The 20343-nt window shown below is 47.0% G+C and overlaps 3 protein-coding genes across 4 annotated transcripts in view; 1 reads left to right on the forward strand and 2 right to left on the reverse strand.

Annotated features, from left to right (window-relative positions):
- Positions 1 to 20343, reverse strand: part of LOC149441814 (uncharacterized) — a 91168-nt gene that overhangs the window by 52966 nt on the left and 17859 nt on the right. Inside the window, exons 2-3 of the mRNA XM_089656859.1 lie at positions 8361 to 8413; positions 1425 to 1480 (exon numbers count right to left, since the gene is read on the reverse strand). Coding sequence (XP_089512985.1) covers positions 1425 to 1480; positions 8361 to 8413 — 109 coding nt within the window. The remainder of the gene's footprint in view (positions 1 to 1424; positions 1481 to 8360; positions 8414 to 20343) is intronic.
- Positions 1 to 20343, forward strand: part of LOC149441816 (uncharacterized) — a 35886-nt gene that overhangs the window by 8803 nt on the left and 6740 nt on the right. The window lies entirely within an intron of this gene.
- Positions 2859 to 18853, reverse strand: LOC149441817 (uncharacterized). 2 transcript variants are annotated; one of them, XM_089656842.1, is made up of 7 exons: positions 18769 to 18853; positions 8361 to 8413; positions 7475 to 8272; positions 7295 to 7384; positions 7143 to 7208; positions 4203 to 4267; positions 2859 to 3661 (listed from the first exon to the last, which is right to left on the reverse strand). In XM_089656842.1, exons 3-7 carry the CDS (start codon positions 8175 to 8177, stop codon positions 3215 to 3217), a joined length of 1371 nt encoding a protein of 456 aa, XP_089512968.1. In that variant the 5' UTR covers positions 8178 to 8272; positions 8361 to 8413; positions 18769 to 18853; the 3' UTR covers positions 2859 to 3214. The 2 variants fall into 2 exon arrangements, with proteins under 2 accessions (XP_089512968.1, XP_089512969.1); XM_089656843.1 differs by lacking the exon at positions 2859 to 3661 and adding an exon at positions 3686 to 4104.

Below are 20343 nucleotides of genomic sequence, written 5' to 3' on the forward strand. Positions count from 1 at the left end.
CTACCAGGGCCTGTACTATGTGACTGTTTAACATCCATGTGTTTCTTGAATGTCAGGGCTCTCATCTTTACTGTGTCTTTTGTTTACTCTTCATGTATTTGTACCTCAGAATGCCCGGGGTGCTATGGGGGAGCTCCAGCCCCCTCTGGATGCAAAAGCCAACATCCCTGAAGGTCAGTTTCTAAACTGCTTACACATATGCACATGTAATGTATGAAGAAGGCTTCCCCTCCCCCTTACTTGTCTCCATTGGTTGGCCTCATCCTGAGTTTCGGATGCCCCCCCAAAGAAATAAAACATTCACACTAAACAACACATCAGGCAGATAGGGGCTTAATCTTCACACTTAGACCTGACAGCTGAGTTGGTCTACATAGGAATACATTAAAGTGTTTTTCTAATAAAGAAAGGACAATAAACCAAGAATATGACACAATAGTCAAGCACTAACCTGACACTCCAGTGAGCAAAAACCTGCTTCCCAATTAACAAGTGTTTGTTCCACTCTGGTCTCTCCACCATCTTAAAGAATCACTCTAATAGATGCAGCTGACACATCCAGCTTCCTGGGAGATGGACCGCCTCCCTTCAAGGACACACCTGGTTAATCACACCGCCAGATCTATAGGAATCTCTGGACCTGTGTGGAGGGAGTTGGGCCACTACCCTCCAATAGGCTCACAGAGTTTGATCAGCTCTGTGCTCTGGCTGTGTAGAATGTGTGTAGAGATCCCCTCCCTGCAGCTAATAGAAATCTAGGATAGATGTCTTTGGGAACTCTGTGGAGGAGATAGGTGTGCCAAAGTCATCTGTTGTCTTTACTGATGAGATTGCCCTTTTCACTGTTGTCCACAGATCTATTTGTAGTCAGTGAGCAAACACTTTAATCTAGGCCTAAGGATTCCAAGCTCACTCCCTGGGCCATGAAATCCTCCCAGGCAAGAAATGTAAGTTCTGTGTTCCAGTTATGAGGTGACAACAGCATAGAGTGCTTTCAGGATAATGGACAAAGGTAGACAAGCATTGCATGCTGTTGTTGGTTTTTATTGCAGATAATACATTTTGTTTGGCTTTTTCTACATTGTTCCCCGATCCAGACATTCGTGGCCTCCTGTGCTGGGTGTGCCGACACATCCAGACCCTGGAGCAAGCCCTGGAGGTGGACCCAGCCGAGGACCAGCCTGGACTTGTGGCCTATATTAAGCAACATTTTTAGTTTTTTTTTTGGTTTTAAGATGTTTTATAGTTTTCTATTGATTGTTGGTAATACATTTTCTATTTCTCTTGGACAGTGCCCTGTGTTGTGGCCTTCTTCAGCCTTTGCAGGTCGGCAATCTTCTTCATTGCAGTTGGAGCTGATCTGCATGTCCCTAAAGCATTGCAGGACTCTGCTAGCTCCAGCTGCACTGGACAATCTTGCTTACCTGGAATTTCTGGTAATGTCCAAATGAAGTGTTTTCTGGCAAGTCCAGGTTTAGGACTGTAGCAGATAGGATTGCATGTTTCCGAGAGGTAAACCAGCTCCTTCAATCCTAAGCTGGGATACATAAAGATTGAAGTTGTCTGCTTGCTGTCTGCAGCTACTCCCAATCTTGGTTTGCTTCCTCTTGTGAAATGCTGCAACAGTTACACAGAACACTCCATTCACGTTACATTGTTCACGTTTGGAGTAGATCTTCATTCCATCCAGGGACTTCTACATAGCTTGGTGGAGTGGAGTTGTGCAGACTGCCAAAAGGGGGTGCAGCCAAGTAGACAATGTGTGGGGGGATCCTGTGGCCCAACTCTGTCAAGATGTCTCCTATCACCTCATCTCTAGTTGGGATTGGCATCACACAGAAGTCACATGACTTGAAAGCTGCTCTTGGAAGGACTATCAGTTATGGATGAGACCAGTTACATGCAATGTCCCCCAGAAAAGAAGGGGCCCTAATGGGCAAATTGTCTATCTGCTCCACACATACCACTTGGATCCAACTTGTTGCTCATTCACATGTCAGTGTTTTGGCAACAAGAGGTGGGGAGGGAATGAAGTGAGGAACAAGTGTCCACTGGGCACATAAATTCCATAGGCACACACATCTAGAATCAGGCAGCTAAAGATCCTATGCTCCCCAACCAATCTCGGGGCAAGATGTTACACGGGGTGTAAAGCAAACTTAGTCTGGGTCCAGTTAGTCCAGCATAATGATAGTCCAAACAACAGAAGGCCTTCTTCTTATTCTCCCAACTTTTCTGTGTCTCTAGCATTCCTTGGCAGGCTTACTGTGTGTAAGTTGTGTCCTGGTGTCACGCCTGGTGTCCTGGATATTACACACTTCTTGTATAGTGTGTGTCAATGAAGTAGCACAGGGAACATATTTGGACAGCAGTGTCAGTCTCTGGGGGGGTGAGTGTTCCATGCAGGAGTCTTGGCCAAAATCAGCACCCCAAAAAGACAAAAGCTAGCCGACACTTAGAAAACAAGCTGCAATATTGTGTGTTCCCATATTGGGGAACGTTAGCCTTGCCCACAGAGTCCACTGATAATTCTAAGCTCCCTTGGGGCAGCCAAATGGTTAGCAGATAATGGCCAACCGCTACATGTGCCAGAGAACTTGTGTGATGGGGAACAGCTAAAACTATTTGCAGGACAGACCACCAGGTGAAAGCAGCAGAAAGGCCAAAGAGTCTCACCACCAATGCCTCTGGAAGGGTCACCTTTTAGTTTTCTTTCTGAAGTGCTGCTTTTTTAGTGTTCGCTATTTGGAATTATTGGCAGCCATACTCAGAAAAGCGCCTGTGTTGGATTCCCGACATGACCAAGCCTCCATTATTACCCCAAATGCATTTCTGACAATTTGAAAGACACGTTCTGCTACTTTCCAAATAATGTTTATTATAAAAAAAAATACAAAATGAATGGGAAGGAGGAGGCGGCTGCAGAGGGGGTGGGTGTGAGGGTTGGGGAGGTACAGTGTGTGGAGGGGCTGGGGAAGAGTGGTGGGGAGGGAGTGCTGGGGGAGAGGTTGAATGGGGGGAATGGAAGACAGGGAGAATGTGGGGAGGGGCATTTGAGGGCTGAGGAGAGTGGGCAGCACGTGGAAGGTAAGGGTGGAAATGGGATTGAGAGGAGGGGCGTGTAGAAACAAGGGGAGAGGATGTGAAAGTGGGGGTGTGGTCAAGGGGAGTGTGAGGAAGGTGCAGAAGAGGGATCCATGGGGAAGGAGGCATACTAGTCTTCGGGTGGGGTTTCTTGAGGGGGCTGCTCCAGAGTGGGTAGTTCCAGAATTGGCACCTCCAAAGCTTGTTCCCCTGCTGCTTCCCGGGTACTTTCTACAGGGGAACTCTGTGGCAACCTTGGCATTGGCCCCAAACAACTACTGCACAGGGGTTGGGATCCTCTGGCCGAAGGTGCATTTTGTTCAGGCCCTGCTTGACATAAGGCCCGGATATCATGACTAAGGTCCTGCAACGCTGCAGTCTGCTCCCTGACCGCGGTGACAAGTCCAAGCAGGGTTTCATGTTGGAGCACCAGTAACCTTTCTATATTACTGGATGCATTAGAAAGCCTCCTTTGCTCCCATAATCTCTCCATGTTGAACAACAGCCTTTCCCCAAGCTTGAGAAGGGGGCCGGGTCCAGGTAGATGGGGTGCCGATCCAGCTGGATCCAATGTTGACTGCAAGGAGAAACAAACGAAAAATGAAAGAGTGTTTAACACACAGCACAAGCGTACAGTAGGACAGGGGGCTCGTCTGACACCAAACACTAGATCATGTTCTTGTCCCACCCCTAGGACCAGGTATTGGTGAATGTCTTTCCCTGACACATTACACTGGATCAGCATTTGACCAAAATGAATGGTTTGGCATCTTTCCCCAGACTGATACCTTCCTGCTGATTTGTCACATGCACATCACTCCCTCCAGCTCCTGACTAAGCAAGGATCCAAAAAAAGTAAGTTACACATCACGTTGCCAAATCCTGCCCAGCCAGGAACGGAGTTATACTCTAAATGGGTGACTCATTAGGGAGAACATCTGTACCATCTCTTACCGGAGGTTCAGGCAACTCAGGTGGAGGTGACGGCATTTCACACAAGTTTGGAGTGCCTGAACTTCCCTGCACCACAAAACAAAAAAAAAAAAAACATGCCATTTCCCAAATACACATGCAACATGCATTTGTACATCCCCCACCCATTACAGCAGTTCCCGTACCCCAACATCAGATGCAGATTCTTCTCCCACTCCAACAGCTGGGGCCTCCAGGGGCAAAAGATGATCTGCAAATAGAGTTCAAGATGCTGATTAGTAACAGATACTAGTTAGGCTGTATGTATGATGTGACATTTGTGACCAAGGTTTGAGGGATTGCTCATTGGTATGTTCTTCACCCAAGTTTATCCAGAGAAATAGGACACTGGCAGCCACAGCCCAGGAGACTGGTAGGGAGTAGAAAGAGGCATGGTAAGGCTCAGGAGCAGGGGCCACAAGAATGAGGGGCCACCTTTCCTGCCAAACAAGGAGGCAGATGTGTTAGGATGGCTCCATTATGCCCATAAGCTACTGCAGCCATTTTGACCATGGGCTTCAAACATTAAAGCAAAAGATATAACATTTGTCATTAAGGCAACATTCCAAAAAGGATTCAATAGGTTATAGAAGGGTCACCCAGGGAAAAAAAGGGGTCGGGTCAAATCTAAATGTTCCCCAAAATATTTCCAAAACCAAATGCATGTAAATGCACTGAAAAGAATTGTTGATATAACTGTTGATCTGAAGAGACCAAGAGCAATGCATCCAAAACTCCTTTAATCACTTTTAAACCGCAGGTCTCCTGCAAACTCAATGTGAAAAAGAAAATAATGAACTCATGTGGCAATCTCAGAGTATCCAAAAACATTAAACAGCCTTTCCAGATGATTGGAAGCTGAGCTACAAAGGGCGGGGCCAACTCAATATTGAACCCTACGGACTAGGACTGGGATGCCATTCAAGTTCATGTGTGCGGAAAGGAAGTCATCCCAGCAGTGTTGGCAATATAGTGTATTTGTCAATGAACTATAGATTAGTCTTTATGATGCCTTTTGGGCTTTCCACCGAGATTCTCGGTGGATAAGTCTGGCAAAGGAATAGATCTTCCTGCTAGTCATGTGATGTGCCAAAATGAAGCAGTCTAATTATTGGCCCCAAGTTTACATAAGAGGCCCAAAGCATTAGTTAGGTTCTATTTTTTTTTGGGGGGGAGGAGCACTTTAAAATGATTTGCCCCTGGGGATTCCTTTTTCAAGAATTAGAAAAATGAAAATTTTGTGTAATTTTATTTGGATCTGGTTGGGTTTTTGGACTCCGGGAAAATGGCCCCAAGAATTCTCAGTCTTGGTATGTATTTGATTTGGCCTCTACATTTTGAGCAATGGGAGAATGGTCGCCGTCACTTGGAACTTGACGATTGGGTGAGTAGCTACATTTCTTGATGTTGACCAAGTTTTCCTATGCTGAAGTCCCAGATCACATGATGAAACAAGTCAGGAGAGGGGCCCACTAGATGTTACTGCCAGCAGTGTCAGCACAGCTTTTATAACCACTAGCCTACCCGGCACTTAGACCCCCTTCCTGCCCCGGACAATTTTCACCTTTCAGCGCTGTCACACTTTGAATGACAATTGTGGTCATGCAACACTGTACCCATATGACATTTTTATCCTTTTTTTCACACAAATAGTGGTTGCTTCTGGTGGTATTTAATCTCTGATGGGTGTTTTGTTTTTTGTGCTATAAACAAAAAAAAGAGCTAAAAATTTTAAATCGAAAAATTTTTGTCCTTGTTTCTCTTTTTCAAACAGGTAATTTTTCTCCTTCACTAATGTGTGTTGATGAGGCTGCACTGATAGACAGCACTGATGGGCACTGATGAGGTGGCAGAGATAGGCAGCACTGATGGACACTGATGAGGTGGCACTGATAGGCAGCACTGACTGGCAGCACTGCTGGGCTCTGATCATCAGGTCAATGATCATCAGTGAGCTGGTGATCGGTGCCGATCCGTCCTCTGCCAATTGTCGGTTATCTGCAGTACTTTCCTCACACTGTGACAGCATGAGGAAAGTGCAGCCGATAACCGGCAACTGCATTTACTGGTGATCTGCCGTGATCACGTGGTAAAAGGCCGCTGTGATTGGCCTTTTACCACATCACGTGATCAGCTGTGTCCACAGCGACCCCTGAGATGGCTGGGTGTGCACCCCCAGGGGCCTGTGGGAGGGCGTGTTCTGGCAGGATGTCATAGGATGCCCTCCCAGGACTGTAGCCAAATGACAGCTACAGTGCGGGTGACAAGTGGTTAAACACTTCTCTGGAAATCTGCATCCTTAAGGGGCCAATAAACTCATTGAATGGAAATGTAAACAATCATGAGCTCTTCTGGGCTTTACTTTTAACAAGGATTTGCCTGGAGACCTGCGGCCTTAAAATGAGACTTACTGATTCCAAGTGAAGTGGAGGAATGTTGCCAGTTCTGCCACCCATAGTGGTGACCAAAGTGTGTTTGACCTTCCCTTTGTGTGGCTCAAACCTGAAGGTGAGCGGCACGATTGGGAGGTGATGGGTCCCTGTAGTGGATCATTTCCTGTATATTGAGCAGGCATGATATATGATGTCACTAAACACCAAACACATTGGATATTCTGGGACTGTCAGAGTTCAGCATGTTGACGTCGGTCAGATTACATGTATGTGTTTACATGCGTGGAATGTTTTTGTGTCTGGGAGAAGTTGTGAAGTTGCGAGGACGAGTCTGATTTGGAACGCTCAGGAGATGTCAGCTAGTTAGTGATGTTTGGAACTTTATTGCTCTCATCAGTTAGTTCCCCCATTTGGTTTGGTGGGGTTACCCGCTTTTCATGGTTCAGGGAAACTGGTCCCAGGACATTTGGCAGGGATTAGACACATTTCTGTGTGGTAACAGTTTTCCACACTGATTTCTCTAGGGGTTTGAGCGCAATACAGTGAGGAACCCCAAAGAAATCCAGCGTGTTGTGGAGATATATTTGTGTTCACACAGAGTTTAGCATTGGTTTGTTCTGCATTCCTAAGAGGATGCTCATTGGCTGATCCTGAGTGATTATGATTGTTGTAGACAAGCACATTAATACATACCCAGATCTTCCTCCATTCCTGGCTGCAGTGGGGGGAGCCGCTCCTCCTCCTCCTGCTGATGTTGTGCTGTGAATAGGACATTGACATGTGAGATGTTTGATGTTCTAGCAGTCTGTTCAACATTACGGGGTGCATTCCCAATGAGTACTTACCAGGAGGGAACACCTCTGGATCAGCGTATGCGTGATCTTCTGGCTTGTCCTCTGATGGGCTGGCTGGGGCTGCCCCTGCCTCGGGACTGGCTACAACACAACACAAAATGAACAAATGTTAAATGTTAAAAAGATAACACAACTTTGAAGACACAATATGGACATGTGTGGTGTACTTACCACTGTGGCAATCATCATTATCTCCATGAGCCTTCACCCCAACAATCGTGTTGAGGCCAATGATTGGCAGAAGTGCCCGTTCTGTCTGAGACAGGACCTGCAGATGGTCAGGGTCCACCCCATGCCTTGTAACATGCCCCTGCTGAGCCCACAGAGTCAGCTTCTCCTTTAATCTCCGCCTCAGATCACGCATACGCTTCTTCACGTTCTTGAGGTTCCGGCGTAACATCCTGCCCACTGCATTTACGGCCACCATGATTTCTTTCCACAGACGGTCCTTTGCTGCCTGACCACTGCGGGAGGGCCTGTGCCCCGAGATGCGTTCAGCCCGTTCTACATAAGCAACCACCAGGGCCCAGGTCTCATCACGGGAGAAGGGTGGAAACTTGGGCTTGGACCGGGACCTTCTGCCTGCCCTTGATGTCCCTTCTCCTGGGCTCAAAGGGGAGGCATCAGACCCAGGTGAGGTACTCAGCTCAGCTTCCGCCTCTTCTCTGAAGGAAGCCTGGCCCCTTCTGCCACCAGCTTGTGACCTTCTCATATCATAGCCAGACCTCTGGCCCTCCATGCCCCCCCTGGCCCTAGTGGACCCCTGGGCCCTAGTAGCCCCCCTGGCATCATGGCCAGTGGGGGGCCTAGTATCCCCCCTGGCACCATGACCCCCCCTGGAACCCTGGACTCTTTGCCTCCTTGGGGGTGCCATGGGAGGACAAGTGGGCAGTGAGTCTGACTAGGTGCTGTTTGCAGCAGAAGCAGCAGGTCCTAAGTGGTGGGATGTCCGTGTGTTAGTGTGAAAATCTGCAACAGAAAAAAGGGACATAAGGGCAAGGGTCAATTGTCTGGGCTCCAAAGACAGCACATGCCCTGGAGGAAGGGCCACACTTACCAAAAGAAACAACTGGCCCTCTTGGACCAAGGGGGGGCAGATACGTCAAAATCCTGCAATGAGAAAAAAGACAAAAGGGCAATAGGTGTCTGGCTCCAACTACAGCACATGCCCTGGCGGGGGCCACACTTACCAAGACAACCAAATGGCTCTCTTGGCCTGGGATGGAGGGGGGGGGGCAAAGTATTCCAAAATCTGCAATGGGGAAAAGGACATAAGACCAAAGGTCAGGTCTATGGCCTCCAGAGAAAGCCCAGGGCCTGCTTGAGGGGGACCCCAAAGCCAAGTAAAAAATGCCAACACAACCAACGTGGGAGGTGATACATTAACAGGTCTAGAGGAAGAAATACTAGGTTTGGCCAGACAAACGCCACATTAAGATAATTAGAATATGGACAGAGCCACAAAAAAATCAATCAACCAATCAATGTGCAAATTAATATGCAAATGTGAAGAGCAGCTCACCTAACCCTTAACCAGGTGTGCATATAAATTTAAAAAAAGGCAGCGCTCCTTCTTACTAGATGACCACAGTGTTTAACCAATCATATGTTAAAATCAATAAGAATAAAATAAATAATCAAAAAATATTCAAAAAGTTAATTATCCCCAACAAAAATTGTCCTTATATGACTTTTTTAATAAACTCGGAGTTGTGAAAAAATTTTTTTTATAAAATGTCGGCCAGTGGCGTACCTTTCCAAACTGGACACTAGCTCAAGGTTGGCCACCTTGGCTGTGGGCTATCTCTTGGTGGCCGAAGCGGACAAGTTGTCACTGGGCCAAGAGATCTATGTCAGGAGTTCCACACCACATTCAGGCATTGATGGATTATAAGGGAAATCACTGGTTTACTAACAGCCGGATGGTCAAATACCAGGCCATGCTGTGTGAAAATCCTCAAATCCATTTAGAGACTAACACTCTGAACCCCGCCACCCTGCTCCCCACCTCAAAAGAACCCCTAATACACGACTGCCTCCAGGTAATGGATGAAGTCTATGCTAGACTTGAGAGACAGTCCCTTGGGAAAGCCAGATGTTGAATATTACATTGATAGCAGCAGTTTCATAAAGGATGGAATCCACCATGCCGGTTATTCAGTAGTCACACAGGAAACGGTGATTGAGGCAACAGCCCTACCACAGGGGACCTCTGCACAAAAAGTGGAATTAATTGCCCTGACCTGAGTGTTAGAACTAGCTGCAGGCCTAAGACTGAATGATTATGTGGGCTCTAAGTATGTCTTCCTGACTCTTCATGCTCATGGAGCCCTGTACAAGGAAAGAGGACTCATCACATCCAGGGAAAAGAGCATCAAGTATGGGACAGAAATACTAGAACCTTTGGAAGCAGTATGGGCCCCCTCGGAAGTTGCAGTAATACACTGTAGGGGTCATCAAAAAGGAGACTCCCAGGTGGCCAAAGGCAACAGAAAAGCAGATCAAGCAGCCAAAGAGGCAGCACTTCAGCGGTCCCCACAACAGATTATGGCCCCTCTGTTCTCAGTACCACTCTCTGAATGGGACCCAATCTATACAAAGGCAGAACAAGAATGGATAGAGACTGAACCTGGAAAGTACAGGAAGACTGGTGGTATCAACTGCAGGATGGAAGAATTGTCATTCCAGCTACTGTAGCAACTGAATTAGTGACAGAATTCTACAAGGGAACACACACAGGCAAAACAGCCATTGAAAAGGCCCTAGAGAGATATTTTTACATTCCCTGTCTATACACGCAATCACAAGCAGCAGCCAGTAGATGTGTGGAATGAACCAGAAACAATCCAAGACAAGGGCCTGTACCAACTCCCAGAGTACAAGCAGTAGGACCTCACCAATGGAAGAATTAATGGTCAACTTCACTGTTATGCCCCCTTCAGGAGGATATAAATATCTGCTGGTGGCCGTCTGCACCTATTCAGGCTGGGTGGAAGCCTGGCCTATACGAACTGAAACTACCAGAGAAGTGGTCAAATGCCTAATACAGGAAATTATCCCTAGATATGAAGATCCCTCCTCCATAGGCTCAGACAATGGTTCTGACTTTGTTCACAAGTGCCTTCAGATATTTGCAGCCATACTCAAGACCACTTGGAGACTACACACCGTATACAGGCCTCAAAGATCTGGAAAAGTGGAAAGAATGAACCGCACCCTAAAGTTACAACTGGCAAAACTCTGTCAGGAAACCCAAATGAAGTGGACCTTGATGCTGCCCATTGCCTTGTTGAGAATCTGGAGTACTACAACAAGAGGACAAATTTGTCCCCTTTTGAAGTACTATATGGTAGGCCCCCACCCATCATTGGAGGTATCAAGGGAGACTTACACCAGATAGGAAGGGTGGTGAACCATGAACTGTTACAGAAGTTGGGGGAGAACATGCAGGATATAGAGAAGTGGGTTCAAGAGAAACTCCCCATACGCCTGTCCAACCCCGTCCATCCCTTTGCACCAGGAGATGCAGTGTGGGTAAAGGAGTGGAGCGTAATCCCTTTAGGGCCCAGATGGAGGTCCTTACACTGTTCTGCTATCCACTCCCACAGCCATCAAGGTGGCCAAGGTGACCCCCTGGATACATCACTCCAGAGCAAAGCGAGCTGCTCAGCCAGGAATCTGTGGGATCACTACAGATTCCTGGCTGAGTAAAGCAGACCCTCAAGACCCCTTAAAGCTGAAGCTGACCAAAGAGATCAGAAGGAAGGACTCCAGCCCTGCTCTCAGCACATACCTGGAAGCTGTTGAGTCTACGCATGGTGGAAGAAAAGGTTACATCTGACCAGAAGGAAGAATTCCAGCTCTGCTCCAGTCACACCTGGAAGCTGACTGGCCAATGCACAGCACAAGATGGGAATATACACCGATAGGATGCCTGATAAAAATGTTTTAATAAAATGCTGGTAGCCATAGTAATAACCCTGACTAGAACGAGAGGGGGGAGGGCAGATCATGTGACCCATGTATCGAGACTACAAGAGTAGGATCAGTAACCACTAGAATGTTACTATGGCATTCTCATTATCAAGGTGAGGGAACAATGACTGACACTTGTGTACATAATGAAACAACGTATTCAATGTGCACTGTAGGGAACCAGGTAACCTGTTATGACCCCACCTATAGACCCACTAAAACCTGGGTGACCATATGGAGATACAGCTCCACAGGCAAGCTGATAAACCGTACCCTGATAACCAATCCCAATGCTGCTGCGAGCCGGATCTTTGATGTATGCTCTGCTATTAACCTAAACTATTCCCACAATAGCATCAAAGAGGGGAATGTGGTAGCACCCAGATATGGCAGAGTTCCCCTTTAAACTGTAACATTTCTAACAGTATCTGCTTGCAAGTCAGAAGTGGTGTCGCGCTTCACTACCAATTGCAAAAATGTGAATATTAAATAAATATTAAATAAATAACAGTCCAGCTTTCAAAGTGTGTATAATATGCACTCTTTTGAAGCTGGACTATTATTTATTTACATTTTTGCAATTGGTAGTGGAGCGCGACACCACTTCTGACTTTATTTTCTATGACACAATGGTATGAGGATGTGTATAGTGTAAGCGAACCACTCATTTTCACATATTTCTTTACACAATTTTTATGATAATCTCATTATTGTATCGATTTTACCACACAGTATTGGTAATATTTCAATATTTTAGCATACACCATAGTAGCTCACAAGACCCCACACTTCAGTATCTGCTTGCAAGGTTTTTGGCTCATAGTCCCTCCTCACTTATTTCCTGTGAATACTGTGTACCGGCTCGTAGCTGGTATTCTTATCTGCAGCTGCTGTCCAAGGTTATTCTGCAGAGTTTAGGAACCCTGTTGAAAATATAGGAAGTGAAAGAGGAATGTACCGTAGTTTTCGCACCATAAGACGCACTTTTTTCCCCCCCAAAAAGGGGGGAAAATGTCAGTGCGTCTTATGGAGCGAATATAAAGCGGCCGGTCCGGTATTTTTGCGGCCACCATGTCAGAATACCGGGCCGGCCGCTCAGCTGTTGTCTCCTGCAGGGCCTTACCTGTTCCTCGCTCCAGCGCTGCACAGTCTTCCCGCGCTGGCTTCTGTGACAGCCGGGTGCCCACTGCGCATGTGCTGGGCTTTGTGAATGATCGGGTGTCTTCTGGGACACATCAAAGGTCCCAGAAGGCTCCGGGCCATTCACAAAGCGAAGCGCTTCTCGCACCTGCGCAGTGGGCACCCGGCTGTCACAGAAGCCGGCCCGGGAAGAAGAGGGAAGGCAGCTCCACGGAAGTGGGAGCGGGTACCTGTCAAATTCAGGTACCCGCTCCCCCTCCCTCCCCAAAGGTCAGCAGTCTCTGGTCATCCCCTTCACTGTCTGCAGTCTCTGGTCATTCCCTGCACTGTCCACAGTCTCTGGTCATTCCCTGTACTGTGTCCGCAGTCTCTGGTCATCTCCTGTACTGTGTCCGCAGTCTCTGGTCATCCCCTGTACTGTCCGCAGTCTCTGGTCATCCCCTGTACTGTCCGCAGTCTCTGGTCATCCCCTGCACTGTCCGCAGTCTCTGGTCATCCCCTGCACTGTCCGCAGTCTCTGGTCATCCCCTGCACTGTCCGCAGTCTCTGGTCATCCCCTGTACTGTCCGCAGTCTCTGGTCATCCCCTGTACTGTCCGCAGTCTCTGGTCATCCCCTGCACTGTGTCCGCAGTCTCTGGTCATCTCCTGTACTGTGTCCGCAGTCTCTGGTCATCTCCTGTACTGTTCGCAGTCTCTGGTCATCTCCTGCACTGTGTCCGCAGTCTCTGGTCATCTCCTGCACTATGTCCGCAGTCTCCGGTCATCCCCTGTACTTTGTCTGCAGTCTCTGGTCATCTCCTGTACTATGTCCGCAGTCTCTGGTCATCTCCTGTACTATGTCCGCAGTCTCTGGTCATCTCCTATACTATGTCTGCAGTCTCTGGTCATTTCCTGTACTATGTCCGCAGTCTCTGGTCATCTCCTGCACTGTGTCCGCAGTCTCTGGTCATCCCCTGTACTGTGTCTGCAGTCCATTGGTTCAGAATATTTTTTTTTCTTGTTTTTCACCTCTAAAACCTAGGTGCGTCTTATGGTCAGGTGCGTCTTATGGAGCGAAAAATACGGTATGTATTGTGACGTAATCGTTGGTATATACGCTTGTAAGAAGTTTTCTATAACTCACTCAGCTTTGCAGGCTTGTGCCCGGCTGGGTCAAAACAGCGCTGTTTTTAATAAATCATTTGTATTCCTCAAGTCCATGTCCGGAGTTTTCTGGTTTGCCATAATTGCTACTACAATGCTTTGTCCATTAGTTTCAAAACACAAGAGTCGTGATATAAGTTTTTATCTAGGTGGTACAGGACACCTTCTCGGCTAGCTAAGATTTTCCCTGGGTCTGATAATAGATGATGGCAGGGGTGTCCTCAGGAAGGCACCTTTTTACATCTTTGGTGGCATTGCCCCAAGATTCAAAAGTTTTTGAGGGATATTTCCCCCTGCATCCAGAAAACGACCCTTCAACCTATTGATTTCACCCCTCTACACTATCTGTTTCATGGCACCCCTTCCTCAATCAAAACGTATAAACATAGTGTTACTCTGCATCTTTTGAATGCTGCTAATGCCTATGGAAGCAGAGTAGATGCCCTACAGTAGCAGAGTGGAAGCAAGAGGTTGAAAGGGTCTATCAGGCCGAACGCTGGAACCATACTGTCAAAAACAACCTTGAGAAATTTCATGGCATTTGGGATGGGTGGTTGTACTACTCTATGGAATTAGAGGACCCAGTTGACTCTCCTCCAGATACGGGCTCTCTACAATTCTCAATCCTTTCCTTGGGTCCCCCATCTGGGCTTCCAGACCCCCCCTCCCCCAGCTGGTGTCCCTCTGCATGCCTAGACCCAGAAACTCTATGGCCAGCTTGCCATGTGGTGGGTCTCTCCAAGGTTCTGCTCCCTGAATTGTCCCCCTCCTGTTTTAGCATGAGCATCGTGCCCTCAATCCTGTGTTACTATTCCTATTCTACTGGCCCTATACGGCCTCTAGTACTCTTTCTTTTGTTCCCCTCTTTTATTTTTCTTTTCTCTGGATTATTTTTATATGCTCCACCTTCTCACACGAGTGCTGAGTTTCTGCAAATGCCCTTTGTGCTATATAATGGTATTTTTACTGTCTAAGTTTGAAGCTTGAAGTATACGGGGGGGGGCATGTTTGATCCTTCGCCCTGAGATTGGCTGGCCTCGAGCAGAGACGTAGCTCCTGCGTGGCGGTCAGATCTCTGGGTGATAAGTTTTGTGAAGCTTCTCGCTGCCCTGACAGTGGGTGTGGGGTATGTGGCATGTCATCTGTACTGTACCATGTGCTGGACCTATACTTGTATTACATCATTGTACGCTGGGTCTGCTATTGGAACCTTTTCTAATATTGATATCTGCCCTATATGTTTCTGTGTGTCTTTATCCTGTTTCTTTACCTTCTATTTTTAAAAATCTTTAATAAAAACAGATTATACAAAAAAAAGAAAAGAAAAACATAATAGTGGATGCGTATCATAGGTAAATATTCAAATCAATCAGGGCAGAGTTTCAACATCATAAAGAGATATTGGACCATTTTGTGTGAGGACAAATCTATCACAGATCCTATCTACAGACCCCAAGATAACCTACAGGCGGGGGAGGAATTTGAGAGACATGTTAGTACATAGTCATCTAGAAAAAACCTCTAAATCATCAATGAAACACACTTGGCTGCCTGAGAAACCAAAAGGTAGTTTCAGGTGTGGTCACTGTAAGGCACGGACTTTCTTCAGCAATACCAAGGAGTTTGTTACACCTAAAAATGGGGAGGTTATTAAAATAAGAGATTGCTATAATTGCAGCGCAGAGGGGGGGATTTATGCTTTAAAATGCCCATGCCCCCTAATATATGTAGGAAAAGCAATTTGCCCCTTTAGGAGACGAGTTCTTGAACATGTGAATGATATTGCTCCAAACAAGGGTAGACCAGTAGCAAGACATATGATACAAAAACATGATGGATAGCCGGATCTCTTAGACTTTTGGATTATTGACAAATATAATCTAGGTCCTAGAAAAGGGGGCCGAGATAAATGTCTTTTGCAGAATGGATCTTCCGTTTAGGATCAAGGGCACCTCATGGTGTAAATGAAGGATTTACCTTCCTTCCTTTTGTGTGTGATGGGGGGGCATTTTGATGATCATCTCTATATATAGAGGTGAAACAAATGATAGGTGCCATTGTGCCACCGTGTGCAGCTGAGCACAACTTCCACCCACTATGTGACCTACTTTGGTTCTTTGTATCCCTGACAAAGCTCTGTTTTCTGGAGTGAAACGTAGAGATTCTTTTTTCTTTGGGAGCACTTTTTCAATGCACATGATATTCACTCCGCTCCCTTTTTTTTGAGAGGTTTGTACTGCATTTTACAAAGCATCATTTGCATTCCTCAAGACAGTGAGGTATTTTGTCTGGATATGGTGATGTATGGGGCTTATCCACGAGAGGATGACATTCAGGCCTGTGGATGAGTGTACCCATATTACATATATGTAACAAGATAGATTATACAATCCAATTAGTTTTGTCCAGGGGGGGGGAACTCCATTTCCTTAACAGAGATTATAGAGTCAAGCTGATAGGCTTCTGATCAAACTACAGGACCTCCTTGTATGCCGTCACTTCATCTAAAATGGGATTATATAAAGCCATCAATTACAGCTGAGCATACGTTGTTTATATGTTTGAGTAAAGGTTATATATTTTAGATTCATCAATTGGCCAGATGGTGTGTAGGGAAACATACCTTCGTCCGGTATAGATTATTTAAACTCTAGATCTGAACACAAATAGTAAAATCAAATGATATTCCCAGAATCCTCCTCACCTTACCTTTCAAGTCCCCATTTTATTAAAGCCCCACTTCAGTCTGAGGTATAATTTCCCCCCACAGGACCCCCACATTCCATAGGTTAAAAATTTGTCAATTATGGCATCATTACATACAACACATGACAAGCAGTTCAACTTTGCTACTGAGGATGCCAAGGGCCCCCCACATCCTAAGAGCTATGAGGTCAGTGTGATGTCATTGGATTCTCTGGCTCTGAATGGAGGGACATTGGGAGGAGGAGCTGTAAGGTCAGTGTGATGTCATAGGATTCTCTGACTCTGGATGGAGGGACATTGGGAGGAGGAGCAGTAAGGTCAGTGTGATGTCATAGGATTCTCTGACTCTGGGTGGAGGGACATTGGGAGGAGGAACTGTGAGGTCAGTGTGATGTCAAAGGACATATAGACTCTGGATGGAGGGACATTGGGAGGAGGAGCTGTGAGGTCAGTGTGATGTCATAGGATTCTCTGACTCTGGATAGAGGGACATTGGGGGGAGGGGCGGTGAGGTCAGTGTGATGTCATAGAACATATAGATTCTGGATGGAGGGACATTTGGATGGGGGGATTTGAGGGGTCCTCTATATGAGGCTCCCATGCAAACCAAATCATTGTTCTTGGGTGCGTCCTACCTCTCCTAAACTGAAGAGTGACCTTTGACCTTTACCATCCAGAAATCTGTCCGGAATCTGTGGAAGTAAGCTGTCATGTGATCAGGTGACGTGCGGAGGAACGGAGTGTAAATAGCAGACAATTGTCTCCAGAGCCCCTAATGGTGGGGATGGATTTGGCGGCGTGCTGGTGCCAAGTTTCCTCCCCCCAGGGTCACTGCAGGTGTGGAGAAAAGCTGTGTAAGAGGATATGGAGGAGAGATGAGGAGGAGATCCAGGAATCAGGAGAAAGGTCAGGGCAAGCAACAGACGAGCGCATCCAAGAGACCAAGCCGGGGTCACTACACAGAAAATCAATCCAAGGAAACTACAGGCAGGACGAGGAATAGCAAGAAGGAGCTGAGAGACAAATGAGAATATTGCTCAGCCAATGGGAGATGATCTCAGCATGACTTCCATCATGAAGGAGATGAGGGGGAGGGGAGGAAGTCACTGAAGGTGACCATAGATCCATGGAAATTCAGCTGGTTCAGCAGGGATCGCTCACATTTCCATCCATGTGTGGCCACTGCCGGATAAAAGCCACCCCCCCAGCAGCTGCAGCCAATAGCTTCAGTGCTGATCCGTGTATTCTGAGAGCGGAGGAGTCCCCCCATTGTCAGAATACAAGAGTGCAGCGGGGAGGATTCCCCCATCCACCTCCAATGTGTGGATGGGGGAATCGCTTCAGTTTTTATGGTCATCCCGCTGGCTGAACGATAAAACTGAACCATGTAGGCCAGCTTTGGGGGCAAATATATTATCATCAACTCCTCCCCCTGAAGGGGTTAATCTGGGTTCCCACACTATATATGTGTGTATCATCATCTGCTGGAGATAAAAGACGTCACAGTGACTATGGAGGAAGAGGACGGACATGACTATGGAGGAAGAGAACGGACATGACTATGGAGGAAGAGGACGGACGTGACTATGGAGGAAGAGGACGGACGTGACTATGGAGGAAGAGAACGGACGTGACTATGGAGGAAGAGAACGGACATGACTATGGAGGAAGAGAACGGCATGACTATGGAGGAAGAGAACGGCATGACTATGGAGGAAGAGAACGGACGTGACTATGGAGGAAGAGAACGGACGTGACTATGGAGGAAGAGGACGGACGTGACTATGGAGGAAGAGAACGGACGTGACTATGGAGGAAGAGAACGGACGTGACTATGGAGGAAGAGGACGGACGTGACTATGGAGGAAGAGGACGGACGTGACTATGGAGGAAGAGGACGGACGTGACTATGGAGGAAGAGGACGGACGTGACTATGGAGGAAGAGGACGGACGTGACTATGGAGGAAGAGGACAGACGTGACTATGGAGGAAGAGAAGGGACGTGACTATGGAGGAAGAGAACGGACGTGACTATGGAGGAAGAGGACGGACGTGACTATGGAGGAAGAGGACGCACGTGACTATGGAGGAAGAGGACGCACGTGACTATAGAAGAAGAGGACGGACGTGACTATGGAGGGAGAGGACGGACGTGACTATGGAGGGAGAGGACGGACGTGACTATGGAGGGAGAGGACGGACGTGACTATGGAGGGAGAGGACGGACGTGACTATGGAGGGAGAGGACGGACGTGACTATGGAGGGAGAGGACGGACGTGACTATGGAGGGAGAGGACGGACGTGACTATGGAGGAAGAGAACGGACGTGACTATGGAGGAAGAGAACGGACGTGACTATGGAGGAAGAGAACGGACGTGACTATGGAGGAAGAGGACGGACGTGACTATGGAAGAAGAGGACGGACGTGACTATGGAAGAAGAGGACGGACATGACGGGGGGGTTACTGGGTGTAAATAGAACATAACATCTTATTACCTCCTCTGCTGCCACTTCCAGGAACGTCTCCTCTCTGCTTCGCTTCCACACTGAAAGTCTTGTGTGTACCTGACATCACTTCCTGTCTGTACCTGACATCACTTCCTGTCTGTACCTGACATCACTTCCTGTCTGTACCTGACATCACTTCCTGTCTTCCATAGAGACTTCCTGTCTGGGTAGAAGTGAGATCCCCACCTTGTGGAGCTCAGAGGAACTGCAGCCCCGAGAAGCGTCTGGTAGTGTGACCCCGGCCTTGTGCTGGGTGTGTATGGACTGTAGATCCTTATAGAGGGGTCACCTCCACTCCCACCAAGGGGGACAGAAATATATGACTGCTCGGGGGAGGGGTTTTGGCCCCTTTGATTTTGCAGTAACATTGATTGCAGATTTAGTCCTGTAGAACATCTGGTATATGGATACAAAGCCCCCCAGCCCAGAGTAAAGGGTGGAAATGGCTCATGACCCCCAGATTTGGGCAATGATGTCATCACTATCCCCTCCCCTTCCTGTATATTGCAGATGATAGGTCAGGGATCTGTCATTCAGCGAGTTGGGTTTTCACATTTGGTCATCAGATTTTTTTTTTCGGTGGTTGTTGGACGTCATGATAGACATTGATCTACATCATGGGACTTTTTTTTAAACTGTTTTCTTTTTTACAATCTATATTTTTGTGATTTAGTAGGATTACCAAGAGGCACTTGTCCTTGTCAGCATGGGAACAAGGTGTTTCCTGGGGTGCCCCCCCTGGCAAGTCCCCCCCATGTTGAGGACATGGTGTAAGATGTGGAATCTGCACGCTCCCCTCTCCTGTTTCCTGGCCGGCATGCTCAGATAGGGGTCTGGTATGGAATGTTGGCAGAACCTTCTGGAACATATCTCAGATAGTCTCTGTAAGGTGACCATAGACATGGAGGACACCAGCAATGGTTGGGATGTAACATCCCCTGTAAAGGTGGCATGATATGACAGATATTCCTGGAATTCAATGTTCAGTATTACAGATACAGTGTTCTCTTCATTTAGTGGTCAGTAGAAGACAAATGGTCACAATTTATAAATCTGAATAGTCAGCTCTGGAGTGTGAAGATTGGAGGAATGAACACCTAGATGGCAATAATGATCTGACATCCCTGTAGACATAGATATGGATGAATGATCTGTCACCTCGCTGAGCCTCACAGATAACATGTTGATGTGCTGACTACGACCCCAGTATTCCCACACTGCTTACACCTGTTATCACATTGTGGGTTGGGGGCTCTGTAGGGAGTTTACTTTTATTATATATAGAAGAAGAATCATAAATGAAGTTGGTGGTTGTCAGATCTGATGTCTACCAGTGTATATGGCTTTATGTCATTAGAATGATGTTCTAGTAAGTGGCTCTGTAGGGAGATGATATTTAGTATCACAAATGAAGGAGGTGGATTGGAGTTACAGCTGTTTATAGCACAATGTTACACAATTATAATGACGCACTAGTAAGGGGGAGGAGTCTTTGTGATTGAGCGCAGCGCAGCACCATTAATTATTAATTACCATTTGCTGGATGTGGGAACACATTCGGGT

Source organism: Staurois parvus, unplaced genomic scaffold (assembly GCF_062004578.1).
Source record: "Staurois parvus isolate SC_StPar_1 unplaced genomic scaffold, SC_StPar_1.0 ptg000942l, whole genome shotgun sequence".
Classification (NCBI taxonomy): Eukaryota; Metazoa; Chordata; class Amphibia; order Anura; family Ranidae; genus Staurois; species Staurois parvus.